Source organism: Salvelinus alpinus, chromosome 19 (genome assembly GCF_045679555.1).
Source record: "Salvelinus alpinus chromosome 19, SLU_Salpinus.1, whole genome shotgun sequence".
Classification (NCBI taxonomy): Eukaryota; Metazoa; Chordata; class Actinopteri; order Salmoniformes; family Salmonidae; genus Salvelinus; species Salvelinus alpinus.
Window position 1 is genome coordinate 30,130,316 of NC_092104.1, and position 26,691 is coordinate 30,157,006.

The 26,691-nt window shown below is 43.6% G+C and overlaps 1 protein-coding gene across 2 annotated transcripts; it reads right to left on the reverse strand.

Moving 5' to 3' along the window:
* Positions 1-269: 269 nt before the first annotated feature.
* Positions 270-25,078, reverse strand: LOC139545287 (ATPase MORC2A-like). Of its 2 annotated transcripts, XM_071352907.1 has the most exons (27): positions 24,876-25,078; positions 23,991-24,163; positions 22,162-22,215; positions 21,831-21,865; positions 20,590-20,658; positions 20,350-20,440; positions 20,048-20,156; positions 19,650-19,809; positions 19,439-19,550; positions 18,213-18,338; positions 14,604-14,683; positions 14,327-14,409; positions 14,127-14,212; positions 13,888-14,028; positions 13,536-13,690; positions 9,212-9,340; positions 8,169-8,274; positions 7,867-8,086; positions 4,323-4,589; positions 3,946-4,191; positions 3,424-3,549; positions 2,433-2,490; positions 2,091-2,229; positions 1,691-1,864; positions 1,481-1,574; positions 1,124-1,312; positions 270-1,031 (listed from the first exon to the last, which is right to left on the reverse strand). In XM_071352907.1, exons 2-27 carry the CDS (start codon positions 24,056-24,058, stop codon positions 963-965), a joined length of 3,186 nt encoding a protein of 1,061 aa, XP_071209008.1. In that variant the 5' UTR covers positions 24,059-24,163; positions 24,876-25,078; the 3' UTR covers positions 270-962. The 2 variants fall into 2 exon arrangements, with proteins under 2 accessions (XP_071209008.1, XP_071209009.1); XM_071352908.1 differs by lacking the exon at positions 3,424-3,549.
* Positions 25,079-26,691: the final 1,613 nt, after the last annotated feature.

A 26,691-nucleotide genomic window follows, 5' to 3' on the forward strand; every position in this document is an offset into this window, starting at 1 on the left:
AGAGAGAGGAGGGTAGGGTGGGGAGAGAGAGAGAGGAGGGTAGGGTGGGGAGAGAGGAGGTTGAAAGCCACTAGGAAACACTGATTTGATTTATCAACACTGGGATAATGGATGAAACTTAATGCTTTAACATGCTTTAAAAAGCTAGACCAGAGTGATGGCAGCTAACATCAAATATGGGATTCAATGGAACTGGATTTGCATCTGACTGACTGGTGGTAATAAAGGGGTTGTGGGTCAGGATTAGAGGTCAGGACGTTATCCAATTATTGGTTTATGATTCATTTAATTTCTCTCCACCTGATCACAGATCAATATGGAGAATACATATGAATCTTCACTGCTCCATGGTTTAGTTCACCATCAGACCCTCTTCTGAAATCACAGAAACGCCTGTCATCTACATCACAGGAACTTTGATCGGGGATGCTTGGTGCCCTACTCAGACTGGCGTGTGTGTGTGTGCACAGAATCTGATTACCACCTACAGATTGATGACAGTTCAGTTCTACAGTCAATCAGGACTGGTTGGCTTAACCTACAGTAGCTTAACATATCTTGTATATAACATACATTGTTGATATATAAAAGGACTAAATAAAAATACACGTCCATTATGAGAACATGCTAATGCTTACTAAATAGGAACAGAAAGAGAAAGAGAAAAACATATACTGCAGTTTTATAAAAACAAACTCAGGGACCAAAACAGCAACAGCACCAGTTCAGGCAACAGCTGCCTCTCCTCCATCTGCAGATCTAACAGAAGACGGAGTAGACTGTGTAGAGCGGGACGAGCAGGCCCCATGGAGGGGGTTATGGGTAAAGGGCGTCTGTAGAGGAGCTACAGAGCTACAGTACACGTTGGGAAGGCCGGACGGACCAGAGTTCTGAGAATCAGATGGGGCAGTGCTGTCTGAGTCAGGCACCGGGTGGAGAGACATACTCTCTGTGTCTCCTCTCTAGTCCCCCTTGGTCAGCAGGTCTTCTATGTAGGCATCCAGTTCATCGTCTGTGTTTATGTCAATGTCCTGCAGAAGTGAAGGAGAGACATTAGTATTCAGTGTGTGTGTTACCTCGTATCTTTTCTGTAGCAAAGCGTTGATGTTGGTGTGTGTCTTACCTCCTGTACTTTCTGCAGCAGTTGTACAATGTTGGTTCGTAGTTTCTGTAGCTTTTCGTCTGCCTCCCTGAGTTTGGTCTCAGCGCTGCTACTCTTCTCCTCCACAGCTTTGGCTCTGGCATCAGCTCTGCTCTGGTACGAGTTACACAAAGACTGGAGACCCAGCTCATACTGCTGGAAATACTCTTTCTGCAGAAACACATGCACACAGGTCACACAGGTCAGATACATACACAGACATTGCTCTGGTATGAATTACAATGATATGACTGTCTACAATGACTGCAGCAGGCTAGACTCCAGGGTAGGTCTCTAGAAGACATGGGTTAGAGGTCAGGAGTTCAGGGTCAGTCTCACCATTGGGAAGGACACTAGCTCCTCTGCAGTCATGCTGTTGACATCTTCCTTCGGGATCCGGAAATCAGGAGGGAAGAAATAACGCAGCACTGTCCTGAAGAGATCACACACCAACAATTATAGCTATGACATCCCCTTTGAAAAGGGGAATTTGAGGCCAAAATCCAACAGTTATGACTCAATGACAGAGCATCGGGTGATCATGGTTACCTCATCATGGTGACCAGGTTGTCAGTCACCTCTCGACTGGTTCCTGGTTGGGTGGTGTCAGGTTCCATGGGGGGGGGGCCTTTCTCAGTCCCCTCCCCTTGCTGTGTGTCAGGGGTCTGGGAGAGGGGAGAGGGCGGTCGCATCAACCTCACCTCCTCACTGCCTTTGAAAACCCTAATAACAACAACAATAAATGATATACCAACAACAACCTCACCTCCTCACTGCCTTTAACCATCATAATAACACCCCAAAACTCCTGAGAACACTAAGTCATCAAATCAATACACAAATAAACATTTGGAAATGACACAGAAACTGGCACACCATAGGCTACTGGTATAGCACATACATAAACGTAAGAGAACAGAGCAGCGACACGGTGATTTGGTGCGCCTACCATCGGTCCTTGGGGGTGGATCTGGGGACGTAGTCAAACTTCACCTTCCAGCGAACGCTCTGCTTACTGGTTTCCACAGCAACAACTTTGCCTGTGAACCATTCCTTATTCACACGCACCTCCACCAACAGACCCTTATCTACAGGAGACAACAGAAATTTTATGAAGCATTGTCCTGAAACTGAATTCAGGCATGGCTGAACTGCTTTCAATGGGGAAAGATTACGTCCGTGATATTCTGTGAAACGGTCACTTTCCCGTGTGGACCTATTGCTAATCGGAAATATTTTTGGCCAATCAAAATGTATGGCTGGAACTATCATCAAGAATTGAATAAATCACCTTTCTGAGCATTCTTCAGTTCATTTTCTGGGTCCTCGTTCTCTGTGCTGTCTCTCACCTGAAAACACACACACAGAAAACACAATGTTAACTAACAGTAAGTGTGTAAGGAAATACCAGGAAGAGTGGTGTGTTATTGTACTGTGAGAAAAGAAAGAGCAGGAGAGAAAAAAAGCAGCAGGGGAGCAGAATACAACCAATTCCATTCAGAGTAGAGTAGAGTTAGGAGACAGACAGGACCCATTCCATTCAGAGTAGAGTTAGGAGACAGACAGGACCCATTCCATTCAGAGTAGAGTTAGGAAACAGACAGGACACATTCCATTTAGAGTAGAGTTAGGAGACAGACAGGACCCATTCCATTCAGAGTAGAGTTAGGAGACAGACAGGACCCATTCCATTCAGAGTAGAGTTAGGAGACAGACAGGAGCCATTCCATTTAGAGTAGAGTTAGAAGACAGACAGAACCCATTCCATTTAGAGTAGAGTTAGGAGACAGACAGGACCCATTCCATTTAGAGTAGAGTTAGGAGACAGACAGGACCCATTCCATTTAGAGTAGTTAGGAGACAAGGATAGGACCCATTCCATTTAGAGTAGAGTTAGGAGACAGACAGGACCCATTCCATTTAGAGTAGAGTTAGGAGACAAGGATAGGACCCATTCCATTCAGAGTAGAGTTAGGAGACAAGGATAGGACCCATTCCATTTAGAGTAGAGTTAGGAGACAGACAGGACACATTCCATTTAGAGTAGAGTTAGGAGACAGACAGGGCCCATTCCATTTAGAGTAGTTAGGAGACAAGGATAGGACACATTCTATTAAGAGTAGAGTTAGAAGACAGATGGGACCCATTCCATTTAGTGTACAATTGCGAGAGAAGGGTATGATCCATTCTATTATGATTAGAGTTAAGAGAGAAAAATAGGTCCGATTCCATTATGAGTAGAGAAGGCAAGTGTAGCCTCTTTCTCCGTAGCAGATGGGTACCTTGGCTCTAGGGGGGGTGGGGATGGGTTTAGCCAGGGGTGGTGTTGCGGGGGGCAGCCGTGTTGCTATGATAGCGCTCCTCTTCTCAGGCGGCGGGGGTTTGGTGCTGGGTGGGGGGGTATGGACCTGCGGGGTTCGATGACATCGCATGACATCTGTGTCAACAGTACAGTGGCCTGACTTCTGGACCGTTCCATGTGTTAGTCTCTTGTTCTTGATACATTACCTCTCCTCTTTCAAAAGAACCATTGTCTCTTTCTTCCTCCAAAAGAGCTCTCCCCTTCTCCGTACCTAACATCATCTCTCCGTCCTGACTCGTTTTAAGGGGACATCTTTCTGCCTGTCCTCTTCCTCCAAACATCACCTTTTTCCTTTTCTCCGTTCCCTCTAACAAATTCAGTACTTCCCTCTGTCTGTGTGATATGTTGTATAGAAATACGCTATAGATTGACAGTGTGATAGTCTGAGCAGTGAAAGTGTGTGTGTGAGAGAGAGAGAGAGCGATTGAGTGAGAGACTGTACCTCTGTCACTTTTCCCCGTTTGAGTGGAGCTTTCTCAACAGCTTTCCCACGATTCCCCACTGCAGTTGCCATCTTGGATTTCTTGGGCTGAGGCTCCTCCTCCTCACTGTCATCCTCGTCTTCCTCCTCTTTTTCCTCCTCCTCTTCCTCTTCACTCTCCTCTTCACTCTCCTCCTGCTCCATCACTTTCTTGCGCTGGCTGTTAGCAGGTGTGGTTGCTTTGCCAGGAGACAATTTGGCTGGAGTCTGTAGAAACACCATAGATATTACTGCTACGGGACCATAGATATGAACAGCTATCATGTAAATATCTGCTTCACCCATTAACATATACCATAAGATTTGATAAAGGACAGCTTAAAAGACAACACACTAACCCGTGAGGTACGGCTTGAAGGGGTGGGTTTGGCGGGGACTTTGGCTGGAGTTTTGGGGGCGGGCTTTGTTGGAGCAGGTGACTGCTTCGCTGCAGCTCTGGATTGGTCAACTCTGGGTGCCGGGGGAGGGGCAGCAGGCCGGGTGGTCGGTCGAGGGGAATATGTGGGTTTACGGTTGAGGGTTGGGGGCTGGCTGGGGGCGTTCTTGAGGAGGGCTGGGAGAGGGGGGGAGCGAGGGCGTGACACACGCTCTGACGACCTGGTTCCCTAAGAGACAGAGAAAACAGGAGACACATTATATTCAGATAATCAGGGAGACAGTGTGTGTGTGTGAAACCGGTAGAGCAGGGTTCCCCAACTGGCAGCCCGAAGGCCGAATTTGGTCCCCCAAGTTTTCTGAGTTAAGAATATTGTGGACAGAACACTATAAAAGCACCAGATAAAATCAGCTCCAAGTTATTTTAACTGTAAGTATTTCCATGCATAATAGAGATACACTACATTGCCAAAATTATGTGGACACCACTTCAAATGAGTGGATTCAGCTATTTCAGCCACACCCATTGCTGACAGGTGTATAAAATCGAGCACACAGCCATGCAATCGCCATAGAGAAACATTGGCAGTAGAATGGCCTTACTGAAGAACTCAGTGACTTTCAACGTAGCACTGTCATAGGATACCACCTTTCAACAAGCAGCTGCACACAAGCCTAAGATCATCATGCACAATGCCAAGCGTCGACTGGAATGGTGTAAAGCTCACCTCCATTGGACTCTGGAGCAGTGGAAACATGTTCTCTAGAGTGATGAATCACGCTTCACCATCTGGCAGTCAGACGGACTAATATGGGTTTGGTAGATGCCAGGAGAACGCTACCTGCCCCAATGCATAGTGCCAACTGTAAAGTTCGGTGAAGGAGGAATGGCCTGGGGCTGTTTTTCATGGTTTGGCTAGGCCCTTTAGTTCCAGTGAAGGGAAATCTTAATGCCATAGCATACAATGACATTCTAGATGATTCTATGGTTTGGCTAGGCCCTTTTGTTCCAGTGAAGGGAAATCTTAATGCCATAGCATACAATGACATTCTAGATGATTCTATTCAGTTTGGGGAAGACCCTTTCCTGTTTCAGCATGAGATCTGCCCCCGTGCACAAAGCAAGGTCCATATAGAAAAGGTTTGTCGAGATCGGTGTGAAAGAACTTGGCTGGCATGCACAGAGCCCTGACCTCAACCCCATTGAACACCTTTGGGATGAATTGGAACACCGACTGCCATGTAGTGTATATGTGATCATATACAAAATGTAAGTAAGGTTTGAAATTATTATGTTTTGTGAAATATTATTTTAGTTTGGGCTTCCAGCGGTCAATTAGCAGACTACAAATTATTTCTAATTATGTTCCGGCCCCTTGACCATCAGCTCAATAAAAGAAAATCAGCCTGCGGCTGAATCTAGTTGATGACTCCTGGGGTAGAGGGTAAGTATGTCTGTATGAATCTGGACCCTCCCTTTCTAAAATGATCTGCCGAAATTGTTGCAACCTCTATCACTAGCCTGTTCAACCTCTCTTTCGTATTGTCTGAGATTCCCAAAGATTGGAAAGCTGTCGCAGTCATCCCCCTCTTCAAAGGGGGAGACACTCTAGACCCAAACTGCTACAGACCTATATCTATCCTACCCTGCCTTTCTAAGGTCTTCGAAAGCCAAGTTAACAAACAGATTACCGACCATTTTGAATCCCACCGTACCTTCTCCGCTATGCAATCTGGTTTCAGAGCTGGTCATGGGTGCACCTCAGCCACGCTCAAGGTCCTAAACGATATCATAACTGCCATCGATAAGAGACATTACTGTGCAGCCGTATTCATCGACCTGGCCAAGGCTTCCGACTCTGTCAATCACCACATTCTATCGGCAGACTAAACAGCCTTGGTTCCTCAATTGACTGCCTCGCCTGGTTCTCCAACTACTTCTCTGACAGAGTTCAGCGTGTCAAATCGGAGGGCCTGTTGTCCGGACCTCTGGCAGTCTCTATGGGGGTGCCACAGGGTTCAATTCTCGGGCCGACTCTCTTCTCTGTATACATCAATGATGTCGCTCTTGCTGCTGGTGATTCTCTGATCCACCTCTACGCAGACGACACCATTCTGTATACTTCTGGCCCTTCTTTGGACACTGTGTTAACTAACCTCCAGACGAGCTGCAATACCATACAACTCTCCTTCCGTGGCCTCCAACTGTTCTTAAATGCAAGTTAAACTAAATGCATGCTCTTCAACCGATCGCTGCCCACACCTGCCCGCCCGCCCAGCATCACTACTCTGGACGGTTCTGACTTAGAATATGTGGACAACTACAAATACCTAGGTGTCTGGTTAGACTGTAAACTCTCCTTCCAGACTCACATTAAGCATCTCCAATCCAAAATTAAATCTAGAATCGGGCTTCCTATTTCGCAACAAAGCATCCTTCACTCATGCTGCCAAACATACCCTCGTAAAACTGACGATGTATAAGGGCGATGTCATTTACAAAATAGCCTCCAACACTCTACTCAGCAAACTGGATGCAGTCTATCACAGTGCCATCCGTTTTGTCACCAAAGCCCCATATACTACCCACCACTGTGACCTGTACGCTCTCGTTGGCTGGCCCTCGCTTCATACTCGTCGCCAAACCCACTGGCTTCAGGTCATCTACAAGTCTCTGATAGGTAAGGCCCCGCCTTATCAGCTCACTGGTCACCATAGCAGCACCCACCCGTAGCACGCGCTCCAGCAGGTATATCTCTCTAGCCACCCCCAAAGCCAATTCCTACTTTGGCCGCCTTTCCTTCCAGTTCTCTGCTGCCAATGACTGGAATGAATTGCAAAAATCACTGAAGCTGGAGACTCTTACCTCCCTCACTAGCTTTAAGCACCAGCTGTCTGAGCAGCTTACAGATCACTGCACCTGTACATAGCCCATCTGTAAATAGCCCATCCAACTACCTCATCCCCATACTGTATTTATTTATCTTGCTCCTTTGCACCCTTGTATCTCTACTTGCACATTCATCTTTTGCACATCAATCAATTTAGTGTCGAATTGGTATATTGTAATTACTTCGCCACCATGGCCTATTTATTGCCTTACCTCCCTTTTCTTACCTCATTTGCACACACTGTATATAGATTTTCTTCAACTGTATTATTGACTGTATGTTTTGTTTATTCCATGTGTAACTCTGTGTTGTTGTATGTGTCGAACTGCTTTGCTTTATTCTTGGCCAGGTCGCAGTTGTAAATGAGAACTTGTTCTCAACTTGCCTACCTGGTTAAATAAAAGGTGGAATATTTTTTTTATTTTTATGACTGTAGTGTGTGTGTGTGTGTGTGTGTGTGTGTGTGTGTGTGTGTGTGTGTGTGTGTGTGTGTGTGTGTGTGTGTGTGTGTGTGTGTGTGTGTGTGTGTGTGTGTGTGTGTGACAGACCTGTAGTGTGTGTGTGTGTTTGTTTACCAGTAAAGGGTGAGTATATGTGTGACTGTGTGTATGGGTACCTGGGAGGAACTCTCATTTATGGGTCTCATGCTGACATCCAGAGGTAACTTCTTCACATCTGCTGCTGATCTGATGGTGCTGGTTTTCTGCAGAGCCTCTAGTTTCTCCTGCTGCTGTTTAATCTTCTCTGTCAGTTCTTTCTGTTTGTCCTCGGCCGTCTGCCTGTCCTTCTTCAGAACCCCACACGGAAGGTTCTGTTTTTGCTCCGCCGCGTCACACCTACAACACACACACACAAACAAGATATTGGTGATATATTTGGTGTCCCTGCAGGTGTGTGTGTGTCGGTGTGTGTGTGTACCTGTCCTGAGTGCTGTCAGGGTTCATCAGACACACCCAGCTGTCCGGGTAACGTTTATCCACCGCATCCATCTGGAATGGCAGAGTCCTCCACTTCAGACACTTATCTACAGATAGAGGGAGAGAGAATAACATCAAAGTCCTCCACTTCAGACACTTATCTACAGATAGAGGGAGAGAGAATAACATCAAAGTCCTCCACTTCAGACACTTATCTACAGATAGAGGGAGAGAGAATAACATCAAAGTCCTCCACTTCAGACACTTATCTACAGATAGAGAGGGAGAGAGAATAACATCAAAGTCCTCCACTTCAGACACTTATCTACAGATAGAGGGAGAGAGAATAACATCAAAGTCCTCCACTTCAGACACTTATCTACAGATAGAGAGGGAGAGAGAATAACATCAAAGTCCTCCACTTCAGACACTTATCTACAGATAGAGGGAGAGAGAATAACATCAAAGTCCTCCACTTCAGACACTTATCTACAGATAGAGAGGGAGAGAGAATAACATCAAAGTCCTCCACTTCAGACACTTATCTACAGATAGAGGGAGAGAGAATAACATCAAAGTCCTCCACTTCAGACACGTATCTACAGATAGAGGGAGAGAGAATAACATCAAAGTCCTCCACTTCAGACACTTATCTACAGATAGAGGGAGAGAGAATAACATCAAAGTCCTCCACTTCAGACACGTATCTACAGATAGAGGGAGAGAGAATAACATCAAAGTCCTCCACTTCAGACACTTATCTACAGATAGAGAGGGAGAGAGAATAACATCAAAGTCCTCCACTTCAGACACTTATCTACAGATAGAGGGAGAGAGAATAACATCAAAGTCCTCCACTTCAGATACTTATCTACAGATAGAGGGAGAGAGAATAACATCAAAGTCCTCCACTTCAGACACTTATCTACAGATAGAGAGGGAGAGAGAATAACGTCAGAGCTCGTTTGTTTGCGTTTGTTCATGTGTGTGTGTGTGTGACTCAACATGTTAAGAGTGAGCAGTGTCTCTGAGTGTACAACTCACCACATTGTATGGTGAGGGGTATCTCCATGGCGCGGCGTCTCTTGTACCTCTGCTCTGGCGAGGGGAGCGAGGACCAGCTGGCAGACAGGTACCCAAACTCATCCCAGAACTTCACTATGCCCTTCTGAGCTAAAAGAGGGAAAAGCAGAAACATTCCAGTCATTTGGACTAGGGATGTCGCAGAAACGATACAACTGCATAACTGGGTCTTTCTATAAACTAGGGTACCAGTGGGTCTTTCTATAAACTAGGGTACCAGTGGGTCTTTCTATAAACTAGGGTACCAGTGGGTCTTTCTATAAACTAGGGTACCAGTGGGTCTTTCTATAAACTAGGGTACCAGTGGGTCTTTCTATAAACTAGGGTACCAGTGGGTCTTTCTATAAACTAGGGCACCAGTGGGTCTTTCTATAAACTAGGGCACCAGTGGGTCTTTCTATAAACTAGGGCACCAGTGGGTCTTTCTATAAACTAGGGTACCAGTGGGTCTTTCTATAAACTAGGGTACCAGTGGGTCTTTCTATAAACTAGGGTACCAGTGAGCATTTCTTGTAGTGGACAACTGTTTGGAGCTGTTACAAAGTCATGAATAATCATTTGCAATTTGTCCCCCCGTTAAGAAATAGCGGAGAAACACCGATACATTCAATATATTTAATTAGTTGAATCAAAACCTATGTTTAAACCCTTTGTCATACAAAAATTGTGGCATAAAACACTATCTTTCTTTCTTTACATTTATGATACGGTTTGTTGTTATAACATATACTAAGCATTTAACAATTTAATTACACATTGACCTTGATCCTGTGAAATTCCTGGATATTGTTGTCGGACTCTTTTTTTTGTATGGAGATCTCGGAAGTGTACTGTAACCTCCTAACATTCCGTATCTCCCTATGTTACAGTGTGAAAACAGTTTTCATGGGAACACATATCCAAAATAATATATGTGATTGCAAAATCCAATACTTTAAAACAGAAAGACTAACTTTAATGATTAATAAAACAAAAATCGATACGTCATTAACAGGGTTCTAAAATAATTACGCATAATAGTTGTTGGATGCACCCTTGATGTCTAGCTGTTTAGTCACGTGGGGACATTATTGAGCAACATCAGCTGATTCAGGAAAGGATTTTCTGAATGACTGTTAAGTGATAAAGAGCTTGTGTGATACTGCACGCCATTTAACAACAGCCGAAGTGAGGAGGAACTGGAGAATTGACAGAACATTTTGGTGTCTGTTACAGCGATCAAGATAATAAGCCTAAATATTAAATCAAGATTTCTGAGGTAAGATTATGGTCCGTGTACGTTTTGATCGTTTGCTTTCCAAGTTAAAACAGAGAAAACGGGAATGTGTAAACAGCCTGTTTATTTGTTTTTGCATATAAAACCAAAAAAACACTATGTTTTATTTCGATGTTCAAATGTGGGTAGGGGTTAAATGTAGAATGCCTGGTCAAGTGCACAGCCAACACTTCCTGTCCTTTCAAATCAGGTCACCCTTCTACACATCTATTATCTATTCATTAATAGCTTCCCATACCGTTCCACAGTGCCAATATAAGGTAAGATTTCTCCATAAGACTGTGTGTATTGACTTATTAAACTGCTGTTACTGTAAATGGTTAGCTGACTGATATAACCTAGCTACCATGGGTAATCTTATTAAATGGTGCTATACTGCCAAAACAACAGTATCCATTGCTAGAGATATGCCCTAGCTATAGTTAGTCAGTGGTTGCACATCTAACTAGCTGGAATGAAGCAAGGTTGTGAATAGTAGATATGTAAATATATCCTTTCAGTGTTTCCAGCAGGTCTCCAGCTACCCAGACCTGTCTGATCAGGCTGGTAGGGTGTCGTAGGTGTGTCCAGCTTACACCTGTGCAAATCTGTGTGTATATAGCAATGGAATGAAACATCCAACCAATGCCTCAAGTGTAGTGCTGTAGGTCCACCCCACACCTGGAGGGTTGTAGGGTCCTGTCCAGACACAACCCCTAGCCCCTACCCCTAGACACTGTGGAAATCTGAGAGAATTGGACAGGTGCAAGCAATACCGCCAAAATTCAACCAAGCCTATCAGAGGGTAAGGTTGTGCTCTCACATGTCACCACCCATCAATCCCTCTCAGATCTCCACAAGTGTCTAGACTCTGGGCAGTAGGGGCTAGGGGTTGTTTCTGGACAGGCTATTGGTATTATTGTAGCTCAGTCAGTCAGTCTGGTACTGTCAAAAATACTTAATAGCAGTCAAATACTTGCTTCCTCTGTCCTTAGGAGAATCTCAATTGCATTTCCTTGATTCATTGCATCCTCTCTCCTCATCAAAACCCATTGAATGATAAGGTCAGAAGTCCCTACACTTTCACCTTCTTATCCAATGGGTTTTGAGAAGGAGGCAAGAAGAAAGGAAGTGAGGAATGACGGAAATGCAATTAAGATTCTTCCCTTGTTCCCTCCATTCCTCGCCTCCCTCAAAGCACATTGGGAGAGAGAAGGTTCTTCCCTCCTCTCCCCCCCTTTCAAGGAGAGGCAAGGAGTGGAGGAAACAAGGACAGATGAAGCAAGAATGTGATGTCTAGTTCACACACACTTGCCTGAAGAGTTTAAGAATAATGATTTCATTATTGGTTATTATTATTATTGTCAGAACCCATTGTATTAAATTACATTTTTATTTAATCATTTTGAAATTTTGACCCGGATGTCACACATGGGCCCCTTAATTTATAGAATGACCCAACTATGCTCATGAACAGTATTGTGTCTCTAACTAGAGCTATTCACCTGATTAAATAGTTACATTGTATTTCTACGATCTGTTTATTTAGCCTACCAAACAATCTGCCTGCATTCTCCACTGTCCCTCTAATGTTGCATCCTAGACATAGGGAGAGGGGCATGGTAGGCTACACTTAAGTAGGGGTGAACTGTTTTGACTGCACTCATTTATGAACGCTTTGAAAACAATATCAAGCAGTTAACTTACAATGTCAGTTGTATACTATTGAAAAGCCGAGAATGTCAACGTTCTAATGCTAGAATTACTGTAATGAATTGTTACCCTGAAGCCTAATTCATCTCTGATTAACCACTATTATGGTTATGTACAGTGCCTTCAGAAAGTATTCACAGTCCTCAACTTTTCCCACATTTTGTTGTTACAGCCTGAATTTAAAATGTATTACATTTAGATTTTTCCCCCACTGGCCTACACACAGTACCCCATAATGTCAAAGTGGAATTCTTTTTTACAAATTAATAAAAAATGAAAAGCTGAAATGACTTCAACCCCTTTGTTAAGGCAAGCCCAAATAAGTTCAGGAGTAAAAATGTGCTTAACAAGTCACAGAAGTTGCAGGGACTCACTGTGTTCAACATTATTTTTGAATGACTACCTCATCTCTGTACCCCACACATACAGATAATTGTAAGGGCCCTCAGTCGAGCAGTGAATTTCAAACACAGATTTAACCACAAAGACCAAGGAGGTTTTCCAATGCCTTGCAAAGTAGGGCACCTATTGGTAGATGGGTAAAAATCCCCAAAGAAAATAGACATTGAATATTCCTTTGAGCATAGTGAAGTTATTAATTACACTTTGAATGGTGTATCAATACACCCAGTTACTACAAAGATATAAGCGTCCTTCCTAACTCTGTTGCTGGAGATGATGCCAATTCAAAGTTGACTTAAAACAGTTACAGAGACGAAAGGCTGTGATAGGAGAAAACTGAGGATGGATCAACAACATTGAAGTTACTCCACAATACTAACCTAAATTGACAGTGAAAAGAAGGAAGCCTGTACAGAATAAAATATTCTAAAACATGCATCCTGTTTGTAACAAGGTACTAAAGTAATATTGCAAAAAATGTGGCAAAGCAATTCACTTTTTGTTCTGAATATAAGACGACATTGAATCTTCCTGAGTGTCCTCATTACAGTTGGCTTGAAAATCTATGAAAAGACTTGAACATTTTAAAATAATAATGTGCAAATATTGAACAATCCAGGTGTGCAAAACTCTTAAGAGACTTACCCAGAAAGATACAGTTGTAATCGCTGCCAAAGGTGATTCTAACATGCATTGACTCAGGTGTGTGAATACTTATGTAAATTAGATTTCTGTATTTAATTTTCAATACATTTGCAAAAATGTCTAAAAACATGTTTTCACTTTGTCATTATGGGGTATTGTGTGTAGACGGGTGAGAGATTTTTTTTTGAAAATTCAGGCTGTAACACAATAAAAAGGGGAATAAGAAGTATGAATACTTTCTGAAGGCACTGTGTACGTTCAGTGTGTTACCTATGTTGCTGTCCTTCCAGTACTGGGCTAGGTGTTCTCCCATGGCTCTCAGAAGGTGTCTGTATTCTTTAGCGTCCGCAAAGTCCTGCTTGTTGTGAGTGGGCTCCAGAACCAGGTATGGGACATCTACTACCCCCACAACACCCCCACACGCCCTACACACACACACACACACACACACACACACACACACACACACACACACACACACACACACACACACACACACACACACACACACACACACACACACACACACACACACACACACACACACACAATTAGAAAGCATTTCTGGTCATCACACTGGTCACAGACGATAGTCAATAAGAAAGGAGTGTGTGTTACTCACATTCCTCCCTCCAGCTGAGGTCCAGTCTTCTCATACATCTTGATGAGGCGAGAGCAGTTATACACAAACATCCCGTCCAGGTCTCTCTGCTCAATGTTCACCCCAAAGATAAAACTCAGCTCCTTTGGGTCCTTCAACGCTCTGGGGGAGGGAGAGAGAGAAGTGTTATAGTTCTATAGTTTGCCTTAACTTTAGTTTGTTTATAAAGTTTGTTTGTAAAGTTTAATATTTTGACTGACTTCTGTTTGGACTCCTGAATCTTCTTCTTCACTTCTGCCTCCCGGCGAAGCATCATGGCACCCTCCTGGGCTTTACGCAATATGACCTGGAGGAGACAGAGACAGAAAGAGGGTGATTTGAATAAGGGAGGAGAGGAGTCAGACTATTGGGTCAAGATATTGTTTATCTTGCAGAGTGGTGTGCGTATGTTGGTTCTTACCCGTGATTCTCTAGACATGTCGTCTCCCAGTTTGGTCTCCAGAGACAGACTTTTGCTCTCCGCCTCCCGAGCCTTCTCTTCAGCTGGAAAACACACACACAGTCAGTGGGGGTAGTAGGTTCTAAAGGCAGACCTGGTTCTCTGTGTGTGTGTGTGTGTGTGTGTGTGTGTGTGTGTGTGTGTGTGTGTGTGTGTGTGTGTGTGTACCTTGCTTATCTTGGCCAGGTGATCTGTGTGTGTATGTGTGTGCGCACATGCGTGAATATGGGAAACTCACCTAACTTAGCAAGGTGATCAGCCTTTTTAACTTCCTGCTCAGCGCGGGTTTTGAATCGAGTCGATGTGTATTTATACACCCTGAGACAGAAAGACCCACACTTAGCTGAATAGACAACATCTCTCGTCGAACATCTCATTCCAAAATCAAGGGCATGAACACTAGATGGTGGAACATTGTTGCGGGGAATTGCTTCCATTCAGCCACAAGAGCATTAGTGAGGTCGGGCACTAATGTTAGATGATTAGGCCTGGCTCGCAGTCAGTGTCCAAAATGGATCTCAAAGGTGTTCGATGGGGTTGATTTAGGGCTCTGTGCAGGCCAGTCAAGTTCTGCCACACCGATCGAAGGGCCTTCCCCAAACTGTTGCCACAAAGTTGGAAGTACAGAACCGTCTAGAATGTAATTGTATGCTGTAGCGTTAAGATTTCCCTTCACTAGAACTAAGGGGCCTAGCCTGAACCATGAAAAACATCCCCAAATCATTATTCCTCCTCCACCAAACTTTACAGTTGGCACTATGCATTTCGGGTAAGTAGCGTTCTCCTGGCATCCCCAAACCCAGATTAGTCCGTCAGACTGCCAGATGGTGAAGCGTGATTCATCACTCCAGAGAACATGTTTCCACTGCTCCAGAGTCCAATGGTGGCGAGCTTTACACCACTCCAGCTGACGCTTGGCATTGCGCATGGTCATCTTAGGCTTGTGTGTGGCTGCTCGGGAATGGAAACACATTTTATTAAGTTCTCAACGAACAGTTCTTGTGCTGACGTTCCTTCCAGAAGAAGTTTGGAACTCGGTAGAGTGTTGCAACCGAGGAAGACGGTTGTCCTCGATTGGTTGAGGTCAGGGGTTTGTGAAGGCCAGGTTATCTGATGCAGCACTCCATCACTCTCCTTCTTGGTCAAATAGCCCTTACACAGCCTGGAGGTGTGTTGGGTCATTGTCCTGTTGAAAAAGAAATGATAGTCCCACTAAGCCCAAACCAGATGGTGTATCGCTGCAGAATGCTGTGGTAGCCATGCTGGTTAAGTGTGCCTTGAATTCTAAATAAATCACAGACAGTGTCATCAGCAAAGCACCCCCACACCTTAACACCTCCTCCTCCATGCTTTAAGGTGGGAAATACACATGCGGAGATCATCCGTTCACCAACACCGCATTTCACAAAGACACAGCGGTTGGAACCAAAAATCTCCAATTTGGACTCCAGACCAAATGACAAATTTCCACCGGTCTATTGTCCATTGCTCGTGTTTCTTGGCCCAAGCAAGTCTCTTATTATTATTGGTGTCCTTTAGTTGTGGTTTCTTTGCAGCAATTCACTCCACGAAGGCCTGATTCACACAGTCTCCTCTGAACAGTTGATTTTGAGATCTCTGTTAAGCATTTATTTGGGCTGCAATTTCTGAGACTGGTAACTCTAATGAACTTATCCTCTGCAGCAGAGGTAACTTTGGCTTTTTCATTCCTGTGGCGGTCCTCATGAGAGCCAGTTTCATTTTGGCGCTTGATGGTTTTTGAGACTGCACTTGAAGAAACTTTCAAAGTTCTTGAAATTTTCCGTATTGACTGACCATGTCTTCAAGTAACAACGGACTGTCGTTTCTCTTTGCTTATTTGCGCTGTTCTTGTGATAATATGGACTTGGTCTTTTACCAAATAGGGCTATCTATCGTATTCCACCCCTACCTTGTCACAACACAACTGATTGGCTCAAATGAATTAAGAAGAAAATAAATTCCACAAATTAACTTTTAACAAGGCACACCTGTTAATTGAAATGCATTCCAGGTGACTACCTCATAAAGCTGGTTGAGAGAATGCCAAAAGTGTGCAAAGCTGTCATCAAGGCAAAGGGTGGCTACTTTGAAGAATCTAAAATCTAAAAAATATTTTTGGATTTGTTAAACACTTTTTTGGTTACGACATGATTCCATATGTGTTATTTCATAGTTTTGATGTCTTCACTATTATTATACATTGTAGAAAATGTAGAAAATAAAGAAAAACCCTTGAATGTGTATGTGTATGTGTGTGTGTGTGTGTGTGTGTGTGTGTGTGTGTGTGTGTGTGTGTGTGTGTGTGTGAGTGAGTGAGTGTGTGTGTGTGTGAGTGTGTGTGTGTGTACACATCTATACAATTGAAGTCGGAAGTTTACATAAACTTAGGTTGGAGTGATTAAAACTCGTTTTTCAACCACTCCACAAATTTCTTGTTAACAAACTATAGTTTTGGCAAGTCGGTTAGGACATCTACTTTGTGCATGACAAGTAATTTTTCCAACAATTGGTTACACACAGATTATTTCACTTATAATTCACTGTATCACAATTCCAGTGGGTCAGAAGTTTACATACACTAAGTTGACTGTGCCTTTAAACAGCTGGAAAATTCCAGAAAATTATGTCATGGCTTCAGAAGCTTCTGATAGGCTAATTGACATAATTTGAGTCAATTGGAGGTGTACCTGTGGATGTATTTCAAGGCCTACCTTCAAACTCAGTGCCTTTTTGCTTTTTGCGTCTCCTAGAGATGAACGTACTTTGGTGCAAAAAATGCAAATCAATCCCAGAACAACAGCAAAGGACCTTGTGAAGATGCTGGAGGAAACAGGTACAAAAGTATCTATATCCACAGTAAAACGAGTCCTATATCGACATAACCTGAAAGGCCGCTCAGCAAGGAAGGAGCCACTGCTCCACAACCGCCATAAAACAGCCAGACTACGGTTTGCAACTGCACATGGGGACAAAGATTGTACTTTTTGGAGAAATGTCCTCTGGTCTGATGAAACAAAAATAGAACTGTTTGGCCATAATGACCATCGTTATGTTAGGAGGAAAAAGGAGGAGGCTTGCAAGCCGAAGAACACCATCCCAACCGTGAAGCACGGGGGTGGCAGCATCATGTTGTGGGGGTGCTTTGCTGCAGGAGGGACTGGTGCACTTCACAAAATAGATGTCATCATGAGGATGGAAAATTATGTGGATATATTGAAGCAACATCTCAAGACATCAGTCAGGAAGTTAAAGCTTGGTCGCAAATGGGTCTTCCAAATGGACAATGACCACAAACATACTTCCAAAGTTGTGACAAAATGGCTTAAGGACAACAGAGTCAAGGTATTGGAGTGGCCATCACAAAGCCCTGACCTCAATCCTATAGAACATTTGTGGGCAGAACTGAAAAAGCATGTGCGAGCAAGGAGGCCTACAAACCTGACTCAGTTACACCAGCTCTGTCAGTAGGAATGGGCCAAAATTCACCCAACTTATTGTGGGAAGCTTGTGGAAGGCTATCCGAAACGTTTGACCCAAGTTAAACAATTTAAAGGCAATGCTACCAAATACTAATTGAGTGTATGTAAACTTCTGACCCACTGGGAATGTGATGAAAGAAATAAAAGCTGAAATAAATAATTCTCTCTACTATTATTCTGACATTTCAAATTCTAAAAATTAAGTGGTGATCCTAACTGACCTAAAACAGGGAATTTTTACTAGGATTAAATGTCAGGAATTGTGAAAAACTGAGTTTAAATCTATTTGGCTAAGGTGTATGTAAACTTCCGACTTCAACTGTGTATATGTATATATATATATTAACCTGGGTTTGTAGAGGCAGCAGGACAGTCTCTTGGTCCTGACTTTGTGTCCCTGTATGAAGATCCTCATCCTGGGGTCGATGTAGAGGACAGCAGCATACGCTCGGAACGACCGACGCTCTGGCTTCCTGTACGAGGGAAGTGATGCAATCAACATAAACACAAAGTCCTAGGTAGTCTTCCGGTGATGTGACACAGAAAAAGCCTTAAATATTTTCTTTGAAACATACTTCCACGCACACACTAGAGGTCTTCAGGGATCCATCTGTATCCCAATACCCAATCCAAGACCCAAGTGGTCTGGATCCAGAATCCTAAATGTCACGGGTCTGAGTAGGATCTGATTGTTACGGGTCTCGGGTATTTAACTGACTTGTCCAGAAGGGCCTATACAAATCCAAAAGAAACTACTGCAGGAGAAAGAGACATTTTATAATTTATGCTGCTGCTCTTGCTTTTCATGTGTGGCACGTGTAGCTTGCTGTTGTTGTTGGCCAATCATAAATCATCAAAGCGGCAATAGGCTACAGTCATAGAGCCTCAGTGTGTGGCAAAAGATAGGAGATATCTAATCAATGGAAAATGTAATTAAAATGACGGAATTAAAAGTTAAAGGAGAAGAATAGGCTACAACGACCAAGAGCCAACAGGTAGGCTGCTCCTTAATATTCTGAATGGAGTTGTTGTTATTTGTAACTGTAGGATGAGAAAGTGCATGCACTGCAGCCTCAATTAACTTATCGAACTAATGTTAGCTAGCTTGACTAGCTTCTCCCGGTTTGATGCAATCAAGACAGGTGCTACGTAATGATATTTGATGATAAATAACCTAGCTATGGCAGCAAATAGTCTACTATGGCACGAGTCGGCTTGGTTGGTTGCCGTCTCTCATCTCTCCCTCCCTCCTCCCCGTTTCACAGTACGGCCCCTCCCCCGCCTGCTAGAGCGGCATCTTGACCGCTCTCTCCCTTCTCTCGCGCTTTATCAGTTCCGGTTAATAAAGTAGCTTAAAAAAGGACTTTTCTGCCGATTCCCTCACTCGGATCGGACTGGATCTAACCAGGTCTATACTGAACGGGTCTAGTTATCCTCGGGTTCGTTCATAACAGGTCTCTATTTTAAAAATGTATTTATGCATATCGTGTCTGGGTGGGAAAGCCCCACCTCCATTTCGGAACGAATCCAACTTTTTGGACCTGTGAAGACCTCTAGCACACACCATACTTACACTCCCTCTGAGGGGGTTCCAGCCATCAGGATATCCTGGTGGTCTGTCTCCACATCCAGCTCTGGCTCTCTGGTGTCCATCAACTTCAGGTTATAGATGATCACCAGAGTACCTACAGACACACAGTTAGGATTATAGATTATCAACTACACATACACGCTGACACACACACACGCCAACTCAGACACCCACATACAGCCACACGTCTCACCGCTGCTGCCCTCTATCTTGTTGAACTGTTCCATCAGCTGCTGTTCGTTTTTAAAAGGAGAGTATTTGTAGATGAGCTCCGTCTCTATGGCGAACTTCTCAGGGTCGCCTGTGATTGGCTGTCTGGTCAGCAGTTCCCAGGTGGGCAGGGGTACGATCACCTGACGGGGGAGACAGATAGACAACCTTAAGTTACACACAGTCACACTTCCCAAGAGGTGATGTTATGATGATGCAGAGTGCCGTTTCAAATAGCTGGACATAGTCAGTAAATCCTCTTTCAGAAAGTCGAAGGCTAACAAGTTTCACAAAATAAATACACTATTTTTTAAGACACTTGACGTGTTACATCACTGGGTCTGCTGGATGGGAGAGTGCCTGCTGCACCTGACCCCTCACCTCGTCAAGCCCCTCCTCCTCATGGAATGTTCTAGACAGGAACAGGCAGGACAGTGTGTTGTCCTTCTTGGTAAACAGAATAAAATCTTTCCCAATACGCATGGAACCCCTAGAGAAAACACACACAAATGATTTGGCTCACTTGGTGAGAGCTTGGTGCTAGCAACCCCAAGGTTGCAGGTTCAATTACAGCGGGCACCACATAAAAACACTATAAATGTATGTACAGTAGGTTTCTTTGAATGAAAGTGTCTGCAAAAGGGCATTTTTTGATTGTGAGGGAAGATTAAAGAGTTTCCTACGATTTGAGTCCGTTCCCGTACTGGCCAATGTGAGTGGAATCTGGTGTACGCTTACTGGACTTCCCAAATTGGATCACATGGGTCGCCTCGTCTGAGAGAGAGATAAGAGGGAAATATAACCATCATATATGGTTGACTGTTGCTTACTATGCTATTTACTATAGCTTATATATAGATATATGGATCAACTCGATTACTGTACATGTCTACTCTAGTCATTATATTTTGAGTGGAACTCACTGGGGTCCATTCCTGTGCCGTCGTCTAAGAAACATAGCATGTAGCCTCCACGCAAGTCTTGTTTCTTCTCTGTTGGCCACGAGGGGAAGCGAGTTGAGACACAGGTTAGAATAGGAGGTGGATGACATCGAAAGCCACGCACAGGTTAGATACAATAAGGGGAGGGGGAGAGCCTAACACACAGAACTAGTCCTGACATAATGGCTTTTTCCAGAGGAAACTATCAGAACTAGTCAAAGTCTGGGTGTAGCTTATATTTAAAATCCGTAGTCAGGTAATCATTGGCACTCCAGGTATTCTAGATTGTTGATAGGCAGTGTGTGGTATGTATAGGTGAGGAATGTAATGTTTCCGTATATAAACACTGAACAAAAATTATAAAGGCAACATGCAACAATTTCCAAGATTATCTGAGTTACATTTCATATGATGAAACAAGTCAATTTAAATAAATTCATTAGGCCCTAATCTATGGATTTCCCATGACTGGGAATTACAGATATGCATCTGTTAGTAACAGATACTGTACCTTAAAAGAAATGGGCCTCAGGATCTCGTCACGGTACTTCTGTGCATTCAAATTGCCATCGATAAAATGCAGTTGTGTTTGTTGTCCGTAGCTTATGTCTGCTCATACCATAACGCCACTATGGGGCAGTCTGTTCAAAACATTGACATCAGCAAACCACTCGCCCACACAACGCCATACATGGGCTCTGCGGTTTAAAGGCCGGTTGGACATACTGCCAAATTTTCTAAAATGAAGTTGGAGGCGGCTTATGGTAGAGAAATTAACATTCAATTCTCTGGCAAGAGCTCTGGTGAAGATTCCTGCAGTCAGCATGTTAATCGCACACTCCCTCAAAACTGTAGACATCTGTGGCATTGTGTTGTGTGCCAAAATTGTACATTTTAGAGTGGCATTTTATTGTCCCCAGTACCTGTGTAATGATCATGCTGTTTAATCAGCTTCTTGATATGCCACACCTGTCAGGTGGCTAGATTATCTTGGCAAAGGAGAAATACTCACTAACAGGAATGTAAACAAATGTGTGCACAAAATTTGAGAGAAACAAGCTTTTTGTGCATATGGAACATTTCTGGGATCTTTTATTTCAGCTCATGAAACATGGGACCAACACTTTACATGTTGCGCTTTTATTTTTGTTCAGTGTATGTAGATTTGTGTCTATGTACCTGTGTATGAGAACCAATATATTTGTGTGTATGCATGTGTGTACCTGTGTAGATGTCAATCCGGGTGGCATTGGCATCCCTGTAGGAGATGATTGGCAGGTGACAGACCAATCGGAAGACAGATAAAACCCAGTGTGGTTAGATGTGGTTCCTAGGCTTTTACCTTTTATTTCAGAATACAGTGAATAATAACACTTATACAAATCCCACAGGTTTAATCCTGGATCAATTCACTATTGTTTCGCTGCAATTGACCCCTTGTGATTTACTAACACCTACGGATGATGTCCAACAGACATACAAACATTTTGGATGGGTAGAGAAAGAAAAGCAGAGAATTGTGGATAACAACAGAGAGAAATGCATCGTTGGTACCTGGAGTTGTCCACCAGCTCAGCCAGAGCTCCAAACAGGAACTCATGGGTTGTCCTGGAAACAAATAACCAACCAATCAACCTACAGTTCTGGTCCTTAAAAAGTTCAATTTCCAAAACGCTTTGCTGAGGTAAGGAGTGGATGTGAGCAAGCACAATTGCAAGTCAGTGTAAACATCAGTGTGTTTAACATGGGGTTTGGGCCCTGTGAGATCATCAGGCCGGGGGTTGGGAAACATCGTGTGAGTTATGGGGTGTGGCCGAATCATTGGTCAAAGTTGACGGGTGGCATAATGGTTAGTGCTATCCGGGATCCTTGGAACATCCCTACCCTAAACCTTTTAAAATGTTAACTTCAATGGGGTGACATCAGAGTTGGGACGTCCCACGGATACCGTTTATACTTTTCTGTGGATTTGGGTTTTTGTTTGAGATTCTCTACTGGAGTCTCATGTTAATGTGCTTGTGTAGCAATGGTGTTCTGATAAACTGAGTAACCTTGCTTGAGACCTGAAGACACATGCTAGCTCCCAGAAATAATGCCAAGGCTTTGACTCAGTCGGCCAACAGGGATGGACAATTCAGGTTTGAATGCAGTTTGTATCCTTTATCTTTCGCCTGTTCCATTAATATATTCCAGTGAAGGTATCACATCCTTTCATTTTGTTGTTTGAGAGGAATTGCCATAGGCGAGGGTAGAGTCAAGGAAGTATAACCATGGGCATAATGTATAAGAGGCTTTAGGAGGCTAACCTCGTTATACCTGCTATACCGGTTATAATCTCTATCCTCTCCAAACGTGAGAACATAAATAAAATACACGTGGGGATATTATTGCTTGCTCTGACAACCCATGAATGTGGTGTTGATTATGTGTTGCCAGAGTTCAACAGCACATGAAGTAGTACAGTATGTGTGTTGAGGGGCAGGGTTGTTACGCTTCCTCAAATTAAATTCTCTCATTGCCTGCATCATCATCAAACATGAACACTTATTCTCTGGTGATGTCATAAGTCCTACATAGTCAGGCAGTATGATTGATAGCCATTTTATGTCAACAGGGCTTTATATGTTCAAGCCTCCAGTGACATAACTTCACGACTTGAGGGGGGAGTGTGTTGATCTACAAGTTGCAGCAGCTATTTATGTTGTGCTATTTGATGGTGTTAGTCTCGCTTTCTCAGCTTATCTTGGCCCTAGTCCAAAGCGCATCTCTCCTGTCCAGATATCACTCATACCACTGGCCTTCTAAGCCCTTAACTGTCCAACAGTAGTTGTTCGTGCAGTGTTTTCAGGGAAGTAACAAAAGTTCAGACACAGTGGACAGCTGTTCTGCATCAGCTGGATTCATCAATGACTTGGTTATGTAGGTACCATTAGCAACCATTTGACTTTCTACTCCTCTGTGTTTTGATCACGAAGGTCTTTCAACCATATGATGCAGCAATATTTTGCTCTAAAAAGGCTTTTTAGCATAGTTTATTTTTATGTAGTCTATTCAACCATCTTTTGTGAAACATCTGAATGCACAATTTTAGTCACTCAAGTTTTTGACAGTCAGTGTCCAAGGCATGAAATGTCCTGCTCCATAGTGTGGCCAATCTGTAGATCATAATCACTTGCCAGGCACAACGGCATTTCTCTCCTCTTTACAATGTGCACATAGGATAAACACTTTCATGTGATGTATTTTTTCACCCCAAAACAGAATTCCCACTGTGAGTTGAGCGCTGCCCAATGGCAATTTTTGACCTCCATGTGATGTGTAGCATGAGTGTGATTTTGTGGAGTGTGTAGCTATGTTATGCATTTACCCCAGGCGGTACTTACGAGTTGGTGTGCAGATACTCGAAGGTGAGCTGAGCCCTGTTCAGTGTGCTGTAGTTAGAGTAGGCCATCTCCACTTGCTAAAAGCTATTTCCTGTTCTCTTCCTGGTCTTCTTTCTGACTTCCCTTCAGTCCGGTGAGGCTTTTCAAGAGCTTTATTCAAGAGCTTCATGCACCTACAGAATCACAGCAGCAGTCAGTGCCACTGGTCAACAGTATGAATGGTGTCAAAGACATTATGATGGTGCCTGGAATATAATGAGCTTTCATAAAGAGCAAAGAAGCACAAATACCACTGAAGGAAAAGCATCTAGATATCTGAATATAGGGAATAAGTCCTGTTGAACAGTATGAGTATTCAAACTTGAGAATAAGTCGTGGTGATTGACAACCTCTGGGAATACATGATTGGTTAGGAGGGGTTTTTCTAGGAGGGTAAGACATGTTATCAATTATTACGATCATCACACAATCTATCTACACACATGCCCCCCTCTGTCTGCTCCCACTCTACAATAAACCATGAGCCAGGTAACCCTCCATTCAAACCAGCCGCCAAGATAACAGCACAAACAGGCCTCCCACGTGAGTCTTATTTAGATAATTCCAGAAGACTCATATAGGCTAAATCTTGACGTCATTTTATTATCGAGTATTGATGATTAAAGATACAAGGTCATTGTCAGTGATGGTGAGTTGCAATGTCCAGTAATGCTTTAACAAATGGTTAGTCTACTGACCAAGCTAGTTACTACAGTAGCTAGTAACCTATCCTGGCTGTCTCACATCCACAATCTCTGGTAACGTTACCCATCCCCATGTAGCTAGCTAGTTGGGTAAACACATGTAAAGAACATAATAGCATTTATATTTATCCAATATGCAAACCGTTTAGAGCACCCGCCGCTTCAAATTGAATTTAGGTCCGTGTAAAACATCCGTCGGTTCAGAATGAAGCGATAACTACTGTTTCCGAATAGAACCACACCGCAGGCCGCGAAAACCTCCTCGCCTTTCTACCCTCCCTCGCGGTCCTGCGCACAGCGGAAAGGAGGGTCCGACGAGTACGCCCGCCTCTACCCATGCATCAGAACACCAATAGGAACATATCTGATTTATTTACATTACTCCGATTTGTCAATCTTCGTGCTCCTTGCACAGGGGTCAAATTGCGGGGATTATTGTTTCCGGTTTTTAGTATTGATGGGAAAACGGGTTGGAAAACGAGGCTTTCAGAAGGCATTGGCGCTTTCAACAAATTGTGCCGAAAAACTGTTCATTACTCGTCAATTACCTGAATGTTCCATAGTTTCCTACTCTACCCTCTAAACTACCGGTCAGGTAAACGTTTTTGTACAAATCATAACTATAGTAAACAAATATAAACGCAACATGCAACAATTTCAAAGATTTTGCCGAGTCACAGTTCATATAAGGAAATACATAAATTGATACTGACTGGTCACAGATACCTTAGAAGAAAAGGTAGCCCCCGTGGATCAGAACACCAGTCAGTATCTGGTGTGACAACCATGCAGCGTGCAGTGGCGATTTTAGCATGCATTTCTTGGTGGGGCAAACTAAAAAAAAAGTACATTCAAATGCCAGCAAAGCCACTACACAACACTAAACAAAACATTAATTGTCCCATAACGGTGACAAACGATGCCCACAAACTGTTAGGGCCTATATAAAGTTGTCCCAAAACCGGAGCTTTCTTTTCAGTGAATCCTTACCACTGCTGCACCTGGCTATTAGCAGAGCCTTGCCTAGCAGCAAAACAGTTCATTCAGCCTCATTTACTGCCTTAAAAAAACAGCTGATATGGCTAATACTAGCTTAAACAAATGTGGTTTCTACTGACAATTGAGATGTACAAACTATGGCATAAGGGGACGACGAGCGGATAAGAGGCAATATTTCGATGAAGACATTAATGAGCGAGCGAGCTAGGACCGACGTCAATATTTGTATTTATTAGGGATCCTCATTGGCAGCAGCTACTCTTCCTAGGGTCCAAACACATTTAAGGCACTTACATTACATATAAAACTAAATATAAAAAAGTACATAATATAACATTATTACACCACTAGATATCTACAATACAAAATGTATAATACAACCATACTAGAATATTAGATTGTACATGTGTGTAGAGTGCATGTGCTAGCTTATGTCTGTACCTTTTGTGTGTGTCTCTTCACAGTCCCCGCTGTTCCATAAGGTGTATTTTTAGCTGTTTTTTAATTCTGATTCTACTGCATCTGTTACCTGATGTGGAATAGAGTTCCATGTAGTCATTGCTCTATGTAGTACTGTGCGTCTCCCATAGTCTCTTCTGGACTCGGGGACTGTGAAGAGACCTTTGGTGGCATGTCTTGTGGGGTATTCATGGGTGTCCAAGCTGTGTGCTAGTAGCTATAGTCTCTACAGACCCGGATTCGATCCCGGGCTATATCACAGCCGGCCGTGATCGGGAGTCCCATCGGGCGCCGCACAATTGGCCCAGCGTCGTCTGGGTTAGGGAGAGTTTGGCCGGGGGGGGCTTTACTTGGCTCATCGCGCCTTAGCGACTCCTTGTGGCGGGCCGGGCGCCTGCAGGCTGACCTTGGTTATCAGGTGAACGGTGTTTCCTCCGACACATTGGTGAGGCTGGCTTCCAGGTTAAGCGGGCGGGTGTTAAGAAGCACGGTTTGGCGGG

What these genes read in the sequence shown, in the direction of transcription:
- LOC139545287 (XM_071352907.1), bottom strand. Translation starts at nt 24,058, where the DNA reads ATGGCCTACTCTAACTACAGCACACTGAACAGGGCTCAGCTCACCTTC. An exon ending in ACATGTCTAGAGAATCACGG is followed by an intron (nt 14,213 to 14,326) that starts GTAAGAACCAAC and finishes TGTCTCCTCCAG; the next exon opens with GTCATATTGCGTAAAGCCCA. An exon ending in ATTCAGGAGTCCAAACAGAA is followed by an intron (nt 14,029 to 14,126) that starts GTCAGTCAAAAT and finishes TCCCTCCCCCAG; the next exon opens with AGCGTTGAAGGACCCAAAGG.